Source organism: Schistocerca nitens, chromosome 1, assembly GCF_023898315.1.
Source record: "Schistocerca nitens isolate TAMUIC-IGC-003100 chromosome 1, iqSchNite1.1, whole genome shotgun sequence".
NCBI lineage: Eukaryota > Metazoa > Arthropoda > Insecta > Orthoptera > Acrididae > Schistocerca > Schistocerca nitens.
In genome coordinates, this window is record NC_064614.1 from 1303069461 (window position 1) to 1303084910 (window position 15450).

Sequence of the window (15450 nt, forward strand, 5' to 3'; positions counted from 1 at the left end):
ACCTAAAATAGTGATATGTTGGTAGTCTCACACAACTTGGTAGCAGCAGGGAAACTCTTGTAATTCTGTATTCTCCAGAAACACTAATTTCATAACTTCTTTTTGATTAGTAAAAAAAAAGGATAAGAATTCACTGCTGTATGGCAGACTATGATGCTTTAGAGGATACAGCCATAATAAAACTGTAACATGACAATGCTAGATGATTTTCCATAATTTGTATCATAATTTAACAGGACTCACTATGTTGTTATGTTTTAATGTTGTGGACTACAGATAGGCTACTCTTTTATTTTCACAAACTTCACATGTATGAAAATGTTCACCTTTTCATGTATGTTCTCCTTTTCATGTATGTTCAGATGTCTGTGTTACAAGGCATTTGCTCCCTTCTGTAGGATACAGTTAACACTAGATATTCTTTTATTTTCTTCACTGGCAATTATGGATTTGAAATATCTAACAACCACTTTTTACACATTTTTCCATCCAGAATTCCTATTTTAGCCTCATAAACCAATGTCATTTCTGTTGCCTACTTCTATTGCATGAGATTCTAAGGAATGAAGAACACACAGACAGACAGACAGACAGACACACACGCACACACACAGTTTTCATTAACTGAAAAAAATGTAAAAACATAATTTTTTCTTTATTATATAAACTTATACTTGCACATACAGAAGAGTTATTCAACAAAACCACAAACATTAAGGTTTTACAATTTAAGAGACTTTGAGTTGTGCCTCAAAATATATTTCCATTGAACATGAAAATCATTTACATATAAATTTCAGTATCAATCTTCCTGTAAACATCTTTCTTTTAATATTCATATATAGATCAACATAAGTTTCTGGTATTTCATTATGAGTAAGTCATATGAATAAAAATATTTTTATGTTGTAACTTCAAATCTCTTAAAGCCTGCAAGTATGCTGCAAGAATTCTTATGGAGGAATGCTCTCTATTCTTGTTGCTGCTCTATCAGTACACATAAATATTTGAAAAATAAAAATCTTTTCTTAAATATAAAATCTACTTATAAACTTACACATATAATCTATTCTGTAATCTTTTCCATCAGTCAGAGAAACACAGTAAGTACAAAACACAAAGATTTACAAATTATGTATGCTTTTAAGCATTAAACTTATTTTTCTGGCAACATTTCTATGGCATCAGGCTATGGAATATTATATGGGTATAATCTATTCTGTTGTGATGTACCCGTTGTGGTTCTGTCTAATTGATTTTATATATTTACAAATACATGAAAGAGGCCATAAAATATCATGGCTTGGCCTTTATGTTCATGGATAGTTGTCAATAAAAAGTTCGTTGTGGCAAAAGTGCATATATATTCTTAATGAACATCTGCATGAGGGTATATGACAACTAATTGAATAGAGGAGGCATTTAGCAATAAAGAGGAACACAGAAAAGGCTGATTAAATGCTGAACTATCATACAAAGTTTGTTATTATGATGTTTAAAAATGCACACAAAGCTCAAAGACACATACACAATTCATGAATGCTACTGGTTCAGTCAGAATGCAATGCAAGAAGGATGACTGATGGAAGGAGCTATATATATATATGTGTGTGTGTGTGTGTGTGTGTGTGTGTGTGTGTGTGTGTGTGTGTGTGTGTGTGTGTGATGGAAGGAGCTCTGTGTGTGTGTAAAAAAGTCTTTAGACGTTCATTTATTAATTTGTCTTTTGCATGTGCCATTCTGCCACTCAATGCCTTCTCTACTTGGTGAGCAGTGATTCACACTCATATAGGTATTTATTGGCCATCCTGGGTTTCTCATCACTAGGTTGATGTTTGTGTCACGTAAAAAAAAGCTATACAATCATTCCCAATTTGAAATTGAAAGCTAGATACTTTTACAAGCCTAAATAGAAGTATAGTTTTGTTTTGTAGTCATTTCTGGCATGTATGATTTTAAAACTCACTACTTATGTCCATGTTTGATTAGCAAGAAAGTAGTTTAGGGTCAATGTCTTGAAAAAACTGCTACATACACAATTAAATGTGAAGTTAAGCAGTTAAAGAATTCACAGCACTGAAATCTGCTTGAGTAAAACATGAAAAATGTTTGAAACAGTATGTTCAAAGTACTTTAGAGTCATATATGGTTCCAATATCTCTACCATACTTCAATCATATCAAAAACATTTCACAGTTCTTTGTTCAGATATCAGGTACATTAGAAGAAAGACATTTAATGGCAGTGATTCTTTACCTTCTCAGTCCTTACTGTCTCTTTGACTTTCAGTTTATACTCATGCAGATTACAAACAGCTATTAACACTGTTTTCATTCAGAATCAAGCTTCATATCCTGCACTACATAAATGAAAGAAAGAGAGGTCGAATTGGCAAGGCATACAACTCATCTGCTCTCAAGTTTAAAAAATGGACACCTAAAATACTCTTACCTATTACCTGTAAAACTAATGGCAACAGTTTAAGAGCTGAACAATAATAAGTAATTGTTTTAATAATATGAGACCATGGCATCATTATATTTCCTCTGTACATTGTTTATTGTGTATTGTAGTCATTGAAATAACCAAAACTTTCTTAGAATGGAAAAATGGCAATTATAAATAACTTTCATTTTATTTATTTATTGTGATGAGGGATTTTGTTGATTTGACTTTCAACAAGCTTATCATAGATTCTGTAATCGGAATAAGTTGAACTCAATTTTTATTGTTCCAATGGCTCAAGGGGGAAAAAAAGAAGCTAGATCATTTTAACATTATTCAATTGCATTTTTCTCACCAATGCAAGCTGCCAGAGCATTTCAATATGTTACAGAGCATTTTATTGATTACTAAAATGTCTGAAACATTCTTAACACCATTAACAGTGGAATTGCATTTATATCACATTAGCATACACCATGTTGTGGATGGGTATGATCACTTCGTATGGTATATTACAAGCCTATTTTTGAGAAGAACATTGTTCATTAACAAACATAAAATTTTTAGTCTGAATTTGTGTGAGCCACAGAGAATAATAACTAAAGAAGTAGAACATCAATTTATTTGTTCATTATTGTGGTATATAAATTCTATAATGTTTAGACATGTGCGCTTTAAGGGCTTGGTAGTTATAGTGGTCTCTGCTTGGCCAAAATTAGCAGAACATTATTTATGCTAACAGTTTTGTCCATTACAATGAGCTGTTCAATGATGATAGTTTATTACAACACAACATGGGCTGATTCGTTTATTTATATGAAAATCATTTCAAATTTTATCTCTGTAATTGCTAAAACATGTTGTCATTTCAGGTGAGGCTGCCTTATTCTCATTAATACTTTGGATATATATATATATGTATGAGCAAGTATTTCTGCATGATTCCATTGACAGTCTTGATGGCAGTACATAGTAATGTCAAAATACAAGCAGAGCCATTGTCTTCATTATGGCAGTATGCCAGCAATGTAGTATACATGTTCCTCCAGACCTATCCCAACAACACAAACTAGCACCATCAAAGCACCCAAAATACTCTCCCAGTCAGGATAATCACCAAAGGCAAAAACCTGGAGGATAAATGCCAAGACAATGTCAAGAGAACGGGTAACAGATACTTTTCCTGCACCCTCCAAGTTCAGAGCTTTTGCCACAAGGACTTGCCCAGTGAGTCCCAGAACACTCACTGCCACTGCCAAGAGCCATTCATACCATGTCCTGTGGATTAATGCACCAATGTCATGGCGGTGCCCCAGTGTCAGCAACGTTCCTGCTGACATGACAAGTGACCATATTGATAACTGCAGCACCACAACTGAGAAGTGAACATCTTTGCATTTACGCATTACCACAATATTCAGTGCTGTAAAGATAGTTGCAAAAATTGCACATGTGTAGCCAATTACATCGTAGACATCTGGCCCACTCTGAAAGTCGAAAAGAAAAAAAGTTTTATTAGTTTACACTCAGAGTATAACGTGTTACAAAAATTTATACATAAAATACGTATTTATGTAGATAACATTTCTATACTGAGAAAAATAAAGCATTATCAATTTTTGATGTAACGTCCATTATACTGTATGTTAAACATGGAATTCATATGCACTGGGTAATATTACAGTTTTTAAAATAATAATAGTTATCTTTCATGACAACAACATGCAATTTTGTTTTTCACTTCAGATTTCACCTATTCATCATGCATTTTGTTGTATATTTTACTCTGTTTCTTTAAGTTTTCCAGATTATTTCCATGTAATTTCTTATTTGCAGCACTTCCAAGGTTGCCATGTTTACATTGCTGGCATGTATTTGTAGTTTCTTTACTAGATGATACAGCCTACTTGGCATGTCTGACAATAAGGAGTCAACTGATAACAATATCAAGAAGATGTTATGTAGCTATATGTTCTACATATATGTTCATAATGAAAAAAACTTATGTATTTCTGTCATCTGTAACAATTACGTATGGACCGTCTGTGGGGAATAAGAATGTGACTGATTCTTTTAAACAATCTGTCTTCTCCCTTTATTTGTTCCAGTATTGTACAATTTTAGTCTTATACCATTTTCAAGTATTTATACCAAAATTCAGTAATGGCACATTGTGGTGTACTAGTATCTGCACATGTACATCTATATGGCATCCATAGTCATTGTGCCTGTAAGTGCAAATGTCGTAGTAGCTGTAAAACCAGTGGTACTAACACTGTTAATATGGGTGCATGCCAGAAATTTATTTCCGCACCCTACTTGAAAGTTTTTTTGACTGTGCAGTGGTTAATGTGAGTATGCCACTGCTGAAAATGATTTTAAGTGCCTACACATGTTACATGCAGATAGTAGTTTGGCGTTATGTTCTGTTGCTGAATTTTTATACAGGTACTTGAAAATGATCTGAGAATGAAATTGTACAGCAGCACTAAAAATAAAAGAAAATGGTAGCTGCAATTGGTATCAACTAATTTCAACAATATGTCACAGCTGTGAACCCAAACTCAGTAAAGTTCATTGAACAATTGATGGTTTTGCAATAGTTCCCAAAAGTATTATTGGCCACTGTCATTGCACCCCCCCCACCCCCCCTCCCCCTTCTACTAAACTATATGAGTACAGTACATTTCAATTTTTGTATACAAATTGCACATCTTAATGTCTGTCACACTTTTTTTTTGTATCCTGTTCCCGCAGTCAGTTGTCCATCTGCCAGAACGTCGGCCCCGGTCGGGTTGTCCGATCGCCGTACGCGTCAAGGAGCTTCTCTCCGGGCTTGGGCTTGTCCCTGTTCCACCTCCTTTCCGGGCACCTCTGCGTACACCCCCATGGTGCGTTCCTCGCCCTTGCCTTCGGCTAGACTTGGCACAGGGCTCGAAGGACTCAGTCCCTCCAGAGGCCTTCCGCCGCCGCTTTTATTCCATCCTGGCCACGTATCAGGGCTCTGGCATTGTTTACACCGACGGCTCGATGGTTGCTGGTCGAATCGGTTATGCGCTCACTCTAGGGGACCATTCCGAACAACGTTCCTTGCCGGCTGGCTGCAGCGTTTACACTGCTGAGCTGGTTGCCATCTTTCGAGCCCTAGAGTATATCCGCTCCTGCTCAGGTGAGTCCTTCGTTATCTGTAGCGATTCCCTGAGCAGTTTACGAGCTCTCGACCAGTGTTTTCCTCGTTCCCGTCTGGTGATGGTTATCCATGAGTCCCTGCATACTCTTGCGCGTTGCGGCCGCTCTGCAGTCTTCGTGTGGACCCCAGGCCATGTTGGGATCCCCGGCAACGAGAATGTTGACCGGCTGTCGAAAGAGGCGACTAGGGCACCATCTATGGACGTTGGCCTCCCGGAGACAGATTTGCGAGCGTTCCTACGCCGCAAAATTCTGGACCTTTGGGACACTGAATGGTGCGCCCTGCCTTCACGCAACAAACTTCGGGCCATCAAGGGGGCTACCGGTGTGTGGCGCTCCTCCTTGCGGGTCTCTCGCAAGGAGTCTGTTGTCCTCTGCCGGCTGCGCATTGGGCACACGTGGATGACGCACGGCCACTTATTGCGACGAGAGGACCCACCTTTATGTCGCTGCGGCTCCATTTTGATGGCGGTCCACATTTTATTGGACTGTCCACTTTTAGCTGTGCTCAGGCAGTCGTTCGCACTGCTTGACACGCTCCCTGCCCTTTTAACAGATGACTCGGCTATGGCTGACTTAGTTTTACGTTTTATTTGGGCAGGGGGTTTTTATCATTTAATATGAGTGTTTGTGTTTTATTTTATTGTTTTGTGTTGGTTCTGGCTTTTGGCCTACGGTTTTAAACTCGGTTTTTAATGTGTTCTCGGTGGTTGGCTTTTCCTTTTTTTTGTTACTGTGGTTGGCCAACCACCGTGTGCTTTTATTTCGTTTTGTCTGATCTCTGTCAGAGTCTTTCTTGTCCCGTGTCGTCTGACGTCTTCCCTGTTCATTTTTATTCTCTTTGGGCGCTTTTAATTTTTTTGGAAAAAGGGACCGATGACCGTCGCAGTCTGGTCCCTTTAATCCCCCCAAACCAACCAACCAAACTTTTTGTAAATTTTTATTGTGTTAAAAATGGCAGAAAATGAATCTCAGCACTTACAGTATATATCTGATGAATGTTCAAACATTGTAATAGATAAAGCTATCTCCTTTGCCACAAACATACACAATGTCTTGGTACTATAAATGGAATTTCAGATTGTGTAGGAAAGATGGTTGAGAAAGAAGGGGACCAAAGTGAGCAGTGAATGGAAGGAGCAAAAGTACAAGGGAGAGAGAAAGAAGGGAGCTGAAGGGAGCAAAAGCTAGAAAGGATAGAAAGAGAGTGTGTGTGTGTGTGTGTGTGTGTGTGAGAGAGAGAGAGAGAGAGAGAGAGAGAGAGAGAGCAACAGATATGGTATGCGGTAGCTGCGGTACCACAGAGAGTTCGCACTGCTGCAGGTGAGTGCTAGCAGCATGCAGCACACCATAAAACTGGCAGGAATTGGCTGGTTTAAGGCAGAAGAGGAGGGAGTGGGGCAAGGATACAGTACTGGTAAATGGTCGCTGATCTGATGATAGAACAGCATGTATAAAAATTCATATGCTCATTGGGCAAGAAATTTATTATGGAGAGGTGAGAGTAGGGTGATCAGCTCTCCTGTATTTCCCAGGATCTCTCATATTATAGCAATGTTTTCTTAATACCCCAGCTCCCTTATTGAATGCCTATTTCTCACAATATTTCATCAGTGACAATTTTTGTAAATATAAATCACACAAAGTACTATAGACAATTCAAGTTGCCTGACAGATAGATCTCGAATTTTTTTTTCTTTTTTTTTCTTTTTTTTTTTTTTTTCTTTTTTCAGTTCATGCTTCTACAGAAACAAGATGTTTTAGTTCAAGGAAATGAAAGCTGTGGAGAAAGAATGACATATCCTTCACATTTAGAGGGGTCATGGTAGAGGAAATGTTTACTTGCTTCTCTGTCATTACTGTACTGGCAACCCACGGATGTGCTCACCTTGTTTCAGTGGTCACAAACCCAGAAAAATTTTATTGAAAATGAGTGGAGTGTTCAGAGAAACAGCAGGAGACTGATTACATCAGAGCTTATGATTGAAATAAATTCTGAATATAAATGTAAAGAGTATTTCAACTTTGCATAGGAAGATAAGAGATGGCATGGTTCTGCAAACTACTGTAAATAAATACTTGTTGGGCACACATCATACATATGTGCAAATTTGTTAAATGTTACTTTTATTGTATTTACATATTATATGCAGAGAACAAATAAATTATTTTGTTTCAATTAGATTCATTTTTCATTCCATAGGGCCAAGCTTATCAGTGTGCAACATATCTGAAAACATAATAAGCAATCAAAGAAAAATCCAGTATGGATTAATGACAGTATTACAAAAATGATAGTTGCTACTCACTATATATGAATCCCTGATAGGCATAACAAAAGGACTGTCAAGATTTTGATGTTGGCAGTCAAAGACAGTGGTCATGTGTGTGTGTGAGTTGTGTTGCATCATTTACATATGTCTGCCTATGTCTGCATGTGTGCGGATGGATATGTATGTGTGTGCGAGTGTATACCTGTCCTTTTTTCCCACTGAGGTAAGTCTTTCCGCTCCCGGGATTGGAATGACTTCTTACCCACTCCCTTAAAACCCACATCCTTTCGTCTTTCCCTCTCCTTCCCTCTTTCCTGATGAAGCAACCTTGGGTTGCGAAAGCTTGAAAAAATTTCATTGTTGTATGTCTGTTTGTTATTGTTCAGTGCTGTATTGAGGAGAACATGGTGTCATACAGTTTGCAAATTTCATGATGGCAGAGCAGCAATGCATCTGCATTAAATTTTGTGTGAGACCCAACAAAACCTTCACAGAGTCACATCAAATGTTCAGGAAGCATAAGGTGAAGAGTGCTCAAGCCATATTTGGTGTAATGAATAGTTCACATAGTTTAAAAATGGCCAGACAGAAGCTAAGGATGACCTTTATTCAGGATGCCCTTCAATATCTACTGACAACGTTCATGTCAGAAATATCAACAAAACTGTGCATGCCAATCGAAGACCAATTGTCCAAGAGATTGCAGGAGAATGTAACATTTCAGTTGGATCATGTCATGAAATCCTTGGAATGCATCTTGTTGTTCCTGAGTTCATCCCACGGCTTAAGAGTCAAGACCAGAAAGACCTTCACCTTGCAATCTATGAAGAGCTTTTGAATTGCACAAATGAGATCAAGATGTTCCTTAAGAGAATCATAACTAGTGATGAGATGTGGTTCTACAGTTATGATGTTTAGACCAAGGTTCAGTCTTCACAATGGATCAGGAAATGTTCTCCAAGACCTAAAAAATTTCATCAGTTCAGGTCAAATGTTAAAGCCATACTGACAGTTTTCTTTGATTTTGAAGTACTAGTTCATCACAAACTCATGTCATATGGACAAACTGTTAATAGATGATACTATTGTTATGTGTTGCAACACCTGCAAGAAAAAAGGAAGCAGCGTGAAAGGTGGTGAGGCATTTCATGGCTCTTGCATCACAATAACGCACATGCACATTTATCCCTGTTAGGGCATGGCTATCACACAAAAAACAAAATCATTGTGCTGCTTCATCCACCATACTCTCCAGATCTGGCCCATGCCCAAAGTTGAAAACCCCACTGAGAGGACAGAGATTTGCAATGATAGATGAGATAAAAGAAAATTTTTAGATGGCACTTCTCATGATGCAGCAAGAGGTATAGCAAGACAGCTTCTAGAATGGGGAACAGTGTTGGGACTGGTGTATCAATTGTAGAGGAGAGTATTTCAAAGGAGACCATGTGCAATAAATAAAAAGTAGTGTAGAAAAATTTCGTGGACAAAGTTCCAGAATTTTTTGAACAGATTTTGGAAATTAAAAAGAGTACTGTTTTATAAAAAGAAAAGTAAAATTATCAAAATTGGAATAAAAATTTCCAAGGAAAAACTTAAATTAACAAAGAAATGAGTTCATTATGAAACAAATTTCACAAAACAATAGAACTTAAACATTAAACCATTAGGGATGTAACTATTGAAGAAAACTGTTTGTGGTCATCATTGTTTTGCCTCTAAAGATTTTTCATTCACATTGAAAAATATGCCTTTTGTGACTTGAGGAGTTCTGATTCTAGACACCTCATATCAACACTGAGACGTTCTGTTACATGAATGGTAAGTCATGAACCAATAATTAATAATATCAATAATATCAATTTCTTCATACATAAGGTAACAGGCATATAATTTTTGGAATTGCAGCATTTACAAATTTGAGGTATGGAAAATGATATACAGAATAGATGAATATGTCACATTACCTTGAAAATGAATGGTGGTTTTGCTATCAGCACAACACCAGTAACAAGCAGAAAAACTATGAAAGTACGGAAGAATCCACATGGCTCCCTCAGAAAAATGAAGGACAGTACCATGACTAAAACAGGTGAGCTGAAGATAATTGTTGTTGCATCTCCTAAAGGCAGTCTTCGGAAGGAGAAGAACAGCAGAACAAGAGTCATTCCACCAACAAATCCCTGTAACAGAAAGGCAGAAGATCACAACATTGATCTATTACTTTAATTTCAGAACAAGTGCTGAAGATTTTTGTTCTGTATTGGCTTTATGAGAAAGGTTTTTTTTTTCAGCTTCTCAGCCCATTGTTACCTGATGGATGCCTAAGAAGCTAAAAGTTGATTTGTGAACAAATAAATAATATTTTGCAGAACACTAGGGAGAAGCTTACTACTTAATAATGTCATCATTTCAGCACCAGTTCAAAATTCAGTTAGTACTGGCTTTGCTTTCTCTCTAATGCAAAACATTATGTAATAGAATGAATGTTCCTACTATTACCTTAATTCTAATTACAAATCAAAAAGTTATAGAAACAATGTTACTCTCTTCAAGGAGAAAGGAGTGAAGAGAAAATTTACTTTTGAACTAGTAGTCATTAATCTGTAAGAAGTGGAGGTAAAATTCTAATGATAGAAACCATCTTAGATACCCACACATGAAATGTTACAGCAGACCCTAAAAATAAAATATAAAGCCGTTTTTGGTCATATGATGACTATTTATGTTAAGGAAATGACAAAAATGATTGTATAACTTGACTAAAGGAAAGAAAAGGCAAGAAAGAAAATTCTTCTAATTGGTTCCAAAAAATAAGATAAACCCAATTCTAATTATAGCCTGTTTTCAAATGCCTGCCAGTTTAGGTTTCCTGGTTTTTCAGCACAATTTTGGTGCCCTCCCATGGGTCAAATTACCTTGTGACCATACTCACTGGGTTTCTTTGTTCAACATATACTGAGAGACTCATTTGGTACAGGTCCCACACATTTCAGAAATATTCAGGAATAAGCCACCCAAATGTATTTAAGCTTTCTCCCTTGTAGTGTAATTACTATTTTTTTTTTTTTTTTAGTATATTGACAAACTGAAATCCACCACGTACTTTATCTGCAAATGGGCCTATGTGATCATTCCCTTTCATAATCCTACACCAAAGTATTTGTGTGAGTTGACTGGTTCCAGTTATGGTTCATTGATACTGTACTCAGAGAATCTAATAGTTTTTCATTGGGTGAAGTTCACAGTTTCATATTTCTGCACATATAAAGTGGACTGTTAATCTTGGCAGTACATAAAACTTACCAAAACCTGGCTGAATATTTGTAGATTTTTCAGATAGTACTGCATAGTGGAAAACTGGATTATCCCAAAGAAGCCTGGGATTGCTCTTGCTTTTTTCCAGCTACTGGGCCGTTTCTTGCTTGAAGCATCCATGGTTAAAATGGAGCCTAACTCAGCCACAACTTCAGTACAGAATCTGATAGGGATTCCAACAGTCCCTGGAGCTTTGATCAGTTTTACTGATTTCAGCTGTTCTTCAATTGCCTCTGACGTTATTATCTATGTTCTTCATCTTTGCAGCAGTGCAAGAGTGAAACAGAAACAGTAATCCCAAAAATTTCTTTGTAAAGTAAAATTTGAAAATAGAGCTCCATAGTTCTGTTTTGCTACTTTTGCTTTCAGTTCACATGTCATACATGAGTGTCTGGGTACTAACTTTGGGGACACTGACAGTCTTTACATATGACAAGAATTTCTGAGATTTTGTGAGATGTCTTTCTACAAGATTTGACTATGGGATTTATTGTTAGAAAAGTGTCAGTACTCAGGCCTCGAAGATGGTCATTATAGACTGAAAGTAATTACTTGTTGCACAGGGTAGGTGAAATAAAACTGACCCAGAAAATATTTATAAGACTGACATGGAATTGACACTTATCGAAAAGGACTTGCATTTGTAGCTGTTAAGATTTACTGTTGTGCTTGAGTTGGAGCATCTGGACAAACTTTCAGATATTAAGTTCTGCCAGTGATTTCTGAGTGAAGTGGAATCAGGACTTTTGGATCCTTTATTTTTTCATTTCTTCAGAGGAGGCGTCACTCAGCATGTCAGGCTATGTGAACTCACAAAATATGCATCAGAAAATCCTCGTCAGTACTTTGAAGAGCCAATGTATAATCCCAAGGTTAGTGTTTGATCTGAAATGACTGATGTCCATATCATAAATACTGACTAATATGTCCAGAAACTGTTTGGTCCATATGTGAATCAGCTCACAGAGTAATGATGACTCTATGGATATTTCTGGCAAGATGGAGCAACAAGACACACCAGCTTGACAACTTTGTCTTGAGTGCATGAGGTGAGGAGTGGACAGTCCAATCTCCTATCTGCCTTGATCACCTGATCTCTCTGTAATCAAGTAATCACCACACACTGGAAGAACTGCAGCAGAACACTGAAGACACTATTGCTGATATCCTTCAGGCACAACTGCTATGCATGTTTAACAGTTTCAGGAATCAAACACATCACTGCATCAGCATCATTTGTGGCCATTTCATGCATCTTCTGCAATGGTCATTAATAAGGGTCAATGCCATGTCACTCTTATTTAAAATATTTTCTGGGCCAGCTTTATTTTATGCACCCTGTATATGATTGTGGCCTGTAACTGGAATAAAGCCACAAATAATGTTCTGGACCACTGTGTGTTCTGCTGTGACTATGCCACTACTTATTCATTTTTTAAGGCTTCAGTTATTGCTCTTTTGACACCAAACGTATTTGATTTGGCATCTCCCTATCTATACTCATATGGTTTGTTTGATATCTATTGTGTAGTAATTGCTGTTTCTTTAGAAGTTTCTTTACAGAAACTGTATAGCAGAGAGTGTCCCTCCCTCATTAAACTGATTTGGGCATATATATACAATACTCAGTCAGCTATTCTTCTAAATGGCAGCCACAATTCATCTGCATGCTCTTGCTCAGAGCTAAATGTTTGACATTTCTCAGTGATATATGACTCAAGTACCTCTAATGTTTTCTGAACATGTGAATCTTTTTCCTTGTTTTAGTTAGCCTTTGTACTTTGGTATTCATTATTGTTACAGCTGTCTCATAGTCACTGATACAATATTCATTGTCAACATCCTCAGATCAGATCTATTTCTTCCCATTAGATCAAATATGTTTCCACCATTAGTGGGTTTTTGAACTATCTGTTCTAGCTAGTTTTCAGAGAAGCCATTCTATTTCACAGGATGTTTTATATGCCATCAATTACAAAACTGCATATATCCTAGTTGATTGGTGGATAATTAAAGCTTGTTCCAATGATAATAGTACTACTGGAGAATATATGTACTAGCAAACTGAATTTCTTTCTAAATCTTTCAGGTGCATCCAAGGGAGAGTTTGGTAATTGATCTTGCCATAAATTTATGCTTGCTCTTGGTAGTGAATCTTGCCCAATAACTCTCACATGAAGCTGCTGTTTCTATTTCAGTGGTTTTGAGTTAATTGTCTACATAAGTCAATTAGCTTTATCTTTCAATATACAAAGTTATATCTTGAACACTAATTCACCCAGGCTTTATTGGCATTTCCTGTCTTTAATCTGTTTCAGCTTCTACTCAGTTATCAACTGTGAAATCTATTGGCTCATTTGATTATTCACTTCAATTTTTAACTGCATTTATGTAATTGTATCGGATGATAATTATGAACTATATGAAATGCAATCATCATAACTTCTGAATGGTTTGTGTTAGGACATTTAAATTGGATGGTTGACCATGGGGCAGGATGGGTATTAGTGTGTGCTATATGGTTTGGCTTAGCAACAAAGCCCACTTTCTTATGGGTGGGTTTGTCAGTAAGCAAAATTGCCACATTTTGGGAACTGAGAACGCACATTTTGCGATCAAGAAGTCTCTTCACTCCCTACAGATGACTGTGTGGTGTGCAGCACCCAGTCATGAAATACTCGGTGATATATTTCTTGATGGCATGGCGGCTATCAAATGGTACGTGAAGGTTTCGGAAGATGATTTCATGCCATTATCCAAAGTTATCCTGATTACAACAACATGTGGTTCATGCAAGATAGAGCTCAACCCATCAAAGCAGGAGAGTGTCTGATGTCCTGGAGCAGCACTCTGGGGACTGCATTCTGTCTCTGAAGTACCCAGAGTACTCTGGATCTGAATGCATGTGACTCCTTTTTGTGGGCTATATTAAATACAAGGTATGGAGCAATAACCCCAAAACCATTGCTGAGCTGAAAACAGCTAGTCAGGAGTTCATCAGCAGCATCGGTGTTCCGACACTTCAGAGGGTCATGCAGAATTTCGCTATTTGTCACCACCACATCATCGCCAATGATGACAGGCATATCAAACATGTCTTAACCTAAATATGAATATCTGTAGTGACATTTAAATGTTGAACAAATTGTCTGCATGCCATAGTTTGAAACTAATGTAAGTTTTTTTTTTCATATAGTTCAATAATTGTCACCCTGTATCTGGCAAGATAATACTATGTGCCCAACCAGTTTCAAACCCAGATCCCTCCATTTCACAGTAGAAAACTACCAATTACACCACACTTTCTTATGATGCTGAGAGATCAACAACTTTGGGACAGAATATATCCGGGGCTGTTGGCTTCAACAAAAGCAAATACATTGCTTAGAGTACATGAAGTAACTCACTTCAACAACCCTGATTCTATAAGTCAAACTTTCCATTACATCCTTCATTCCAGAGGTATCAGTCACACACCATCATAAGAGAGTGTTTGCCAAGTCTGGAAGGAGCTGAAGGAGCATGTACGTAGCTGAAGAATTTGAGATGGTTCAGGAGGCATGCTCAAATGATGTAATTGGCAGCATTTTGCTCATGACAGCCACCAACATACACTTCATGTAAAGACCATGAAGATAAGAGAAATTAGGACTCTTACAGAGGTATATAGACAGTCTGGTAACAGGGAACAACTGGTAACGGTTTTATTTACCATTTACCATGCATCGTCCAGTGGCTTGTGGAATATAGATGTAGAGCCTACTGTACTGTCAATAAACAAATGCTACAGGAACAGAATGGTCCTTATCAAGTGTTTCTGGATATGTGTGTACAGGATTTTTTCTTGCTTTTAGTTCCTGCAATATGGTGTCTCTTTGTTCCTATGTCTTGGATATGGCCCACCCCACTTGTACTGTGGTTCACTCCACATAGTTTTGTCTTCTTGTATCATTCCACTGCACACTCTACAACTTTGCAAATCTTCTTCTCCTTATTTATCTATAAGTTTTGTTCTTCTTCTTGAAACACCCTATTAATGTGGTTTATGACTCATATTACAGCACCTATTTTTGATGATTTTATTCCATTTTTTGCAGACATATTCCATTCTTTTCTTGCATAGTCATTGCTCTTGTTTTCAACATGTTGTTTCCCCTTACACATGCCACTTACCTCCACATGCCATTTATGATGAGATGGGCATGGAGGAGGCATGTTAGTAGCA

The 15450-nt window shown here is 37.3% G+C and overlaps 1 protein-coding gene across 1 annotated transcript in view; it reads right to left on the reverse strand.

The window, feature by feature from the left end:
- Positions 1 to 636: 636 nt before the first annotated feature.
- LOC126234303 (solute carrier family 35 member G1-like) overlaps positions 637 to 15450 on the reverse strand; it is a 272461-nt gene continuing 257647 nt past the window's right edge. The window contains exons 6-7 of the mRNA XM_049942993.1: positions 9875 to 10090; positions 637 to 3932 (exon numbers count right to left, since the gene is read on the reverse strand). Of these exons, the coding sequence (XP_049798950.1) occupies positions 3453 to 3932; positions 9875 to 10090 (696 nt within the window). The 3' untranslated portion in view covers positions 637 to 3452. The remainder of the gene's footprint in view (positions 3933 to 9874; positions 10091 to 15450) is intronic.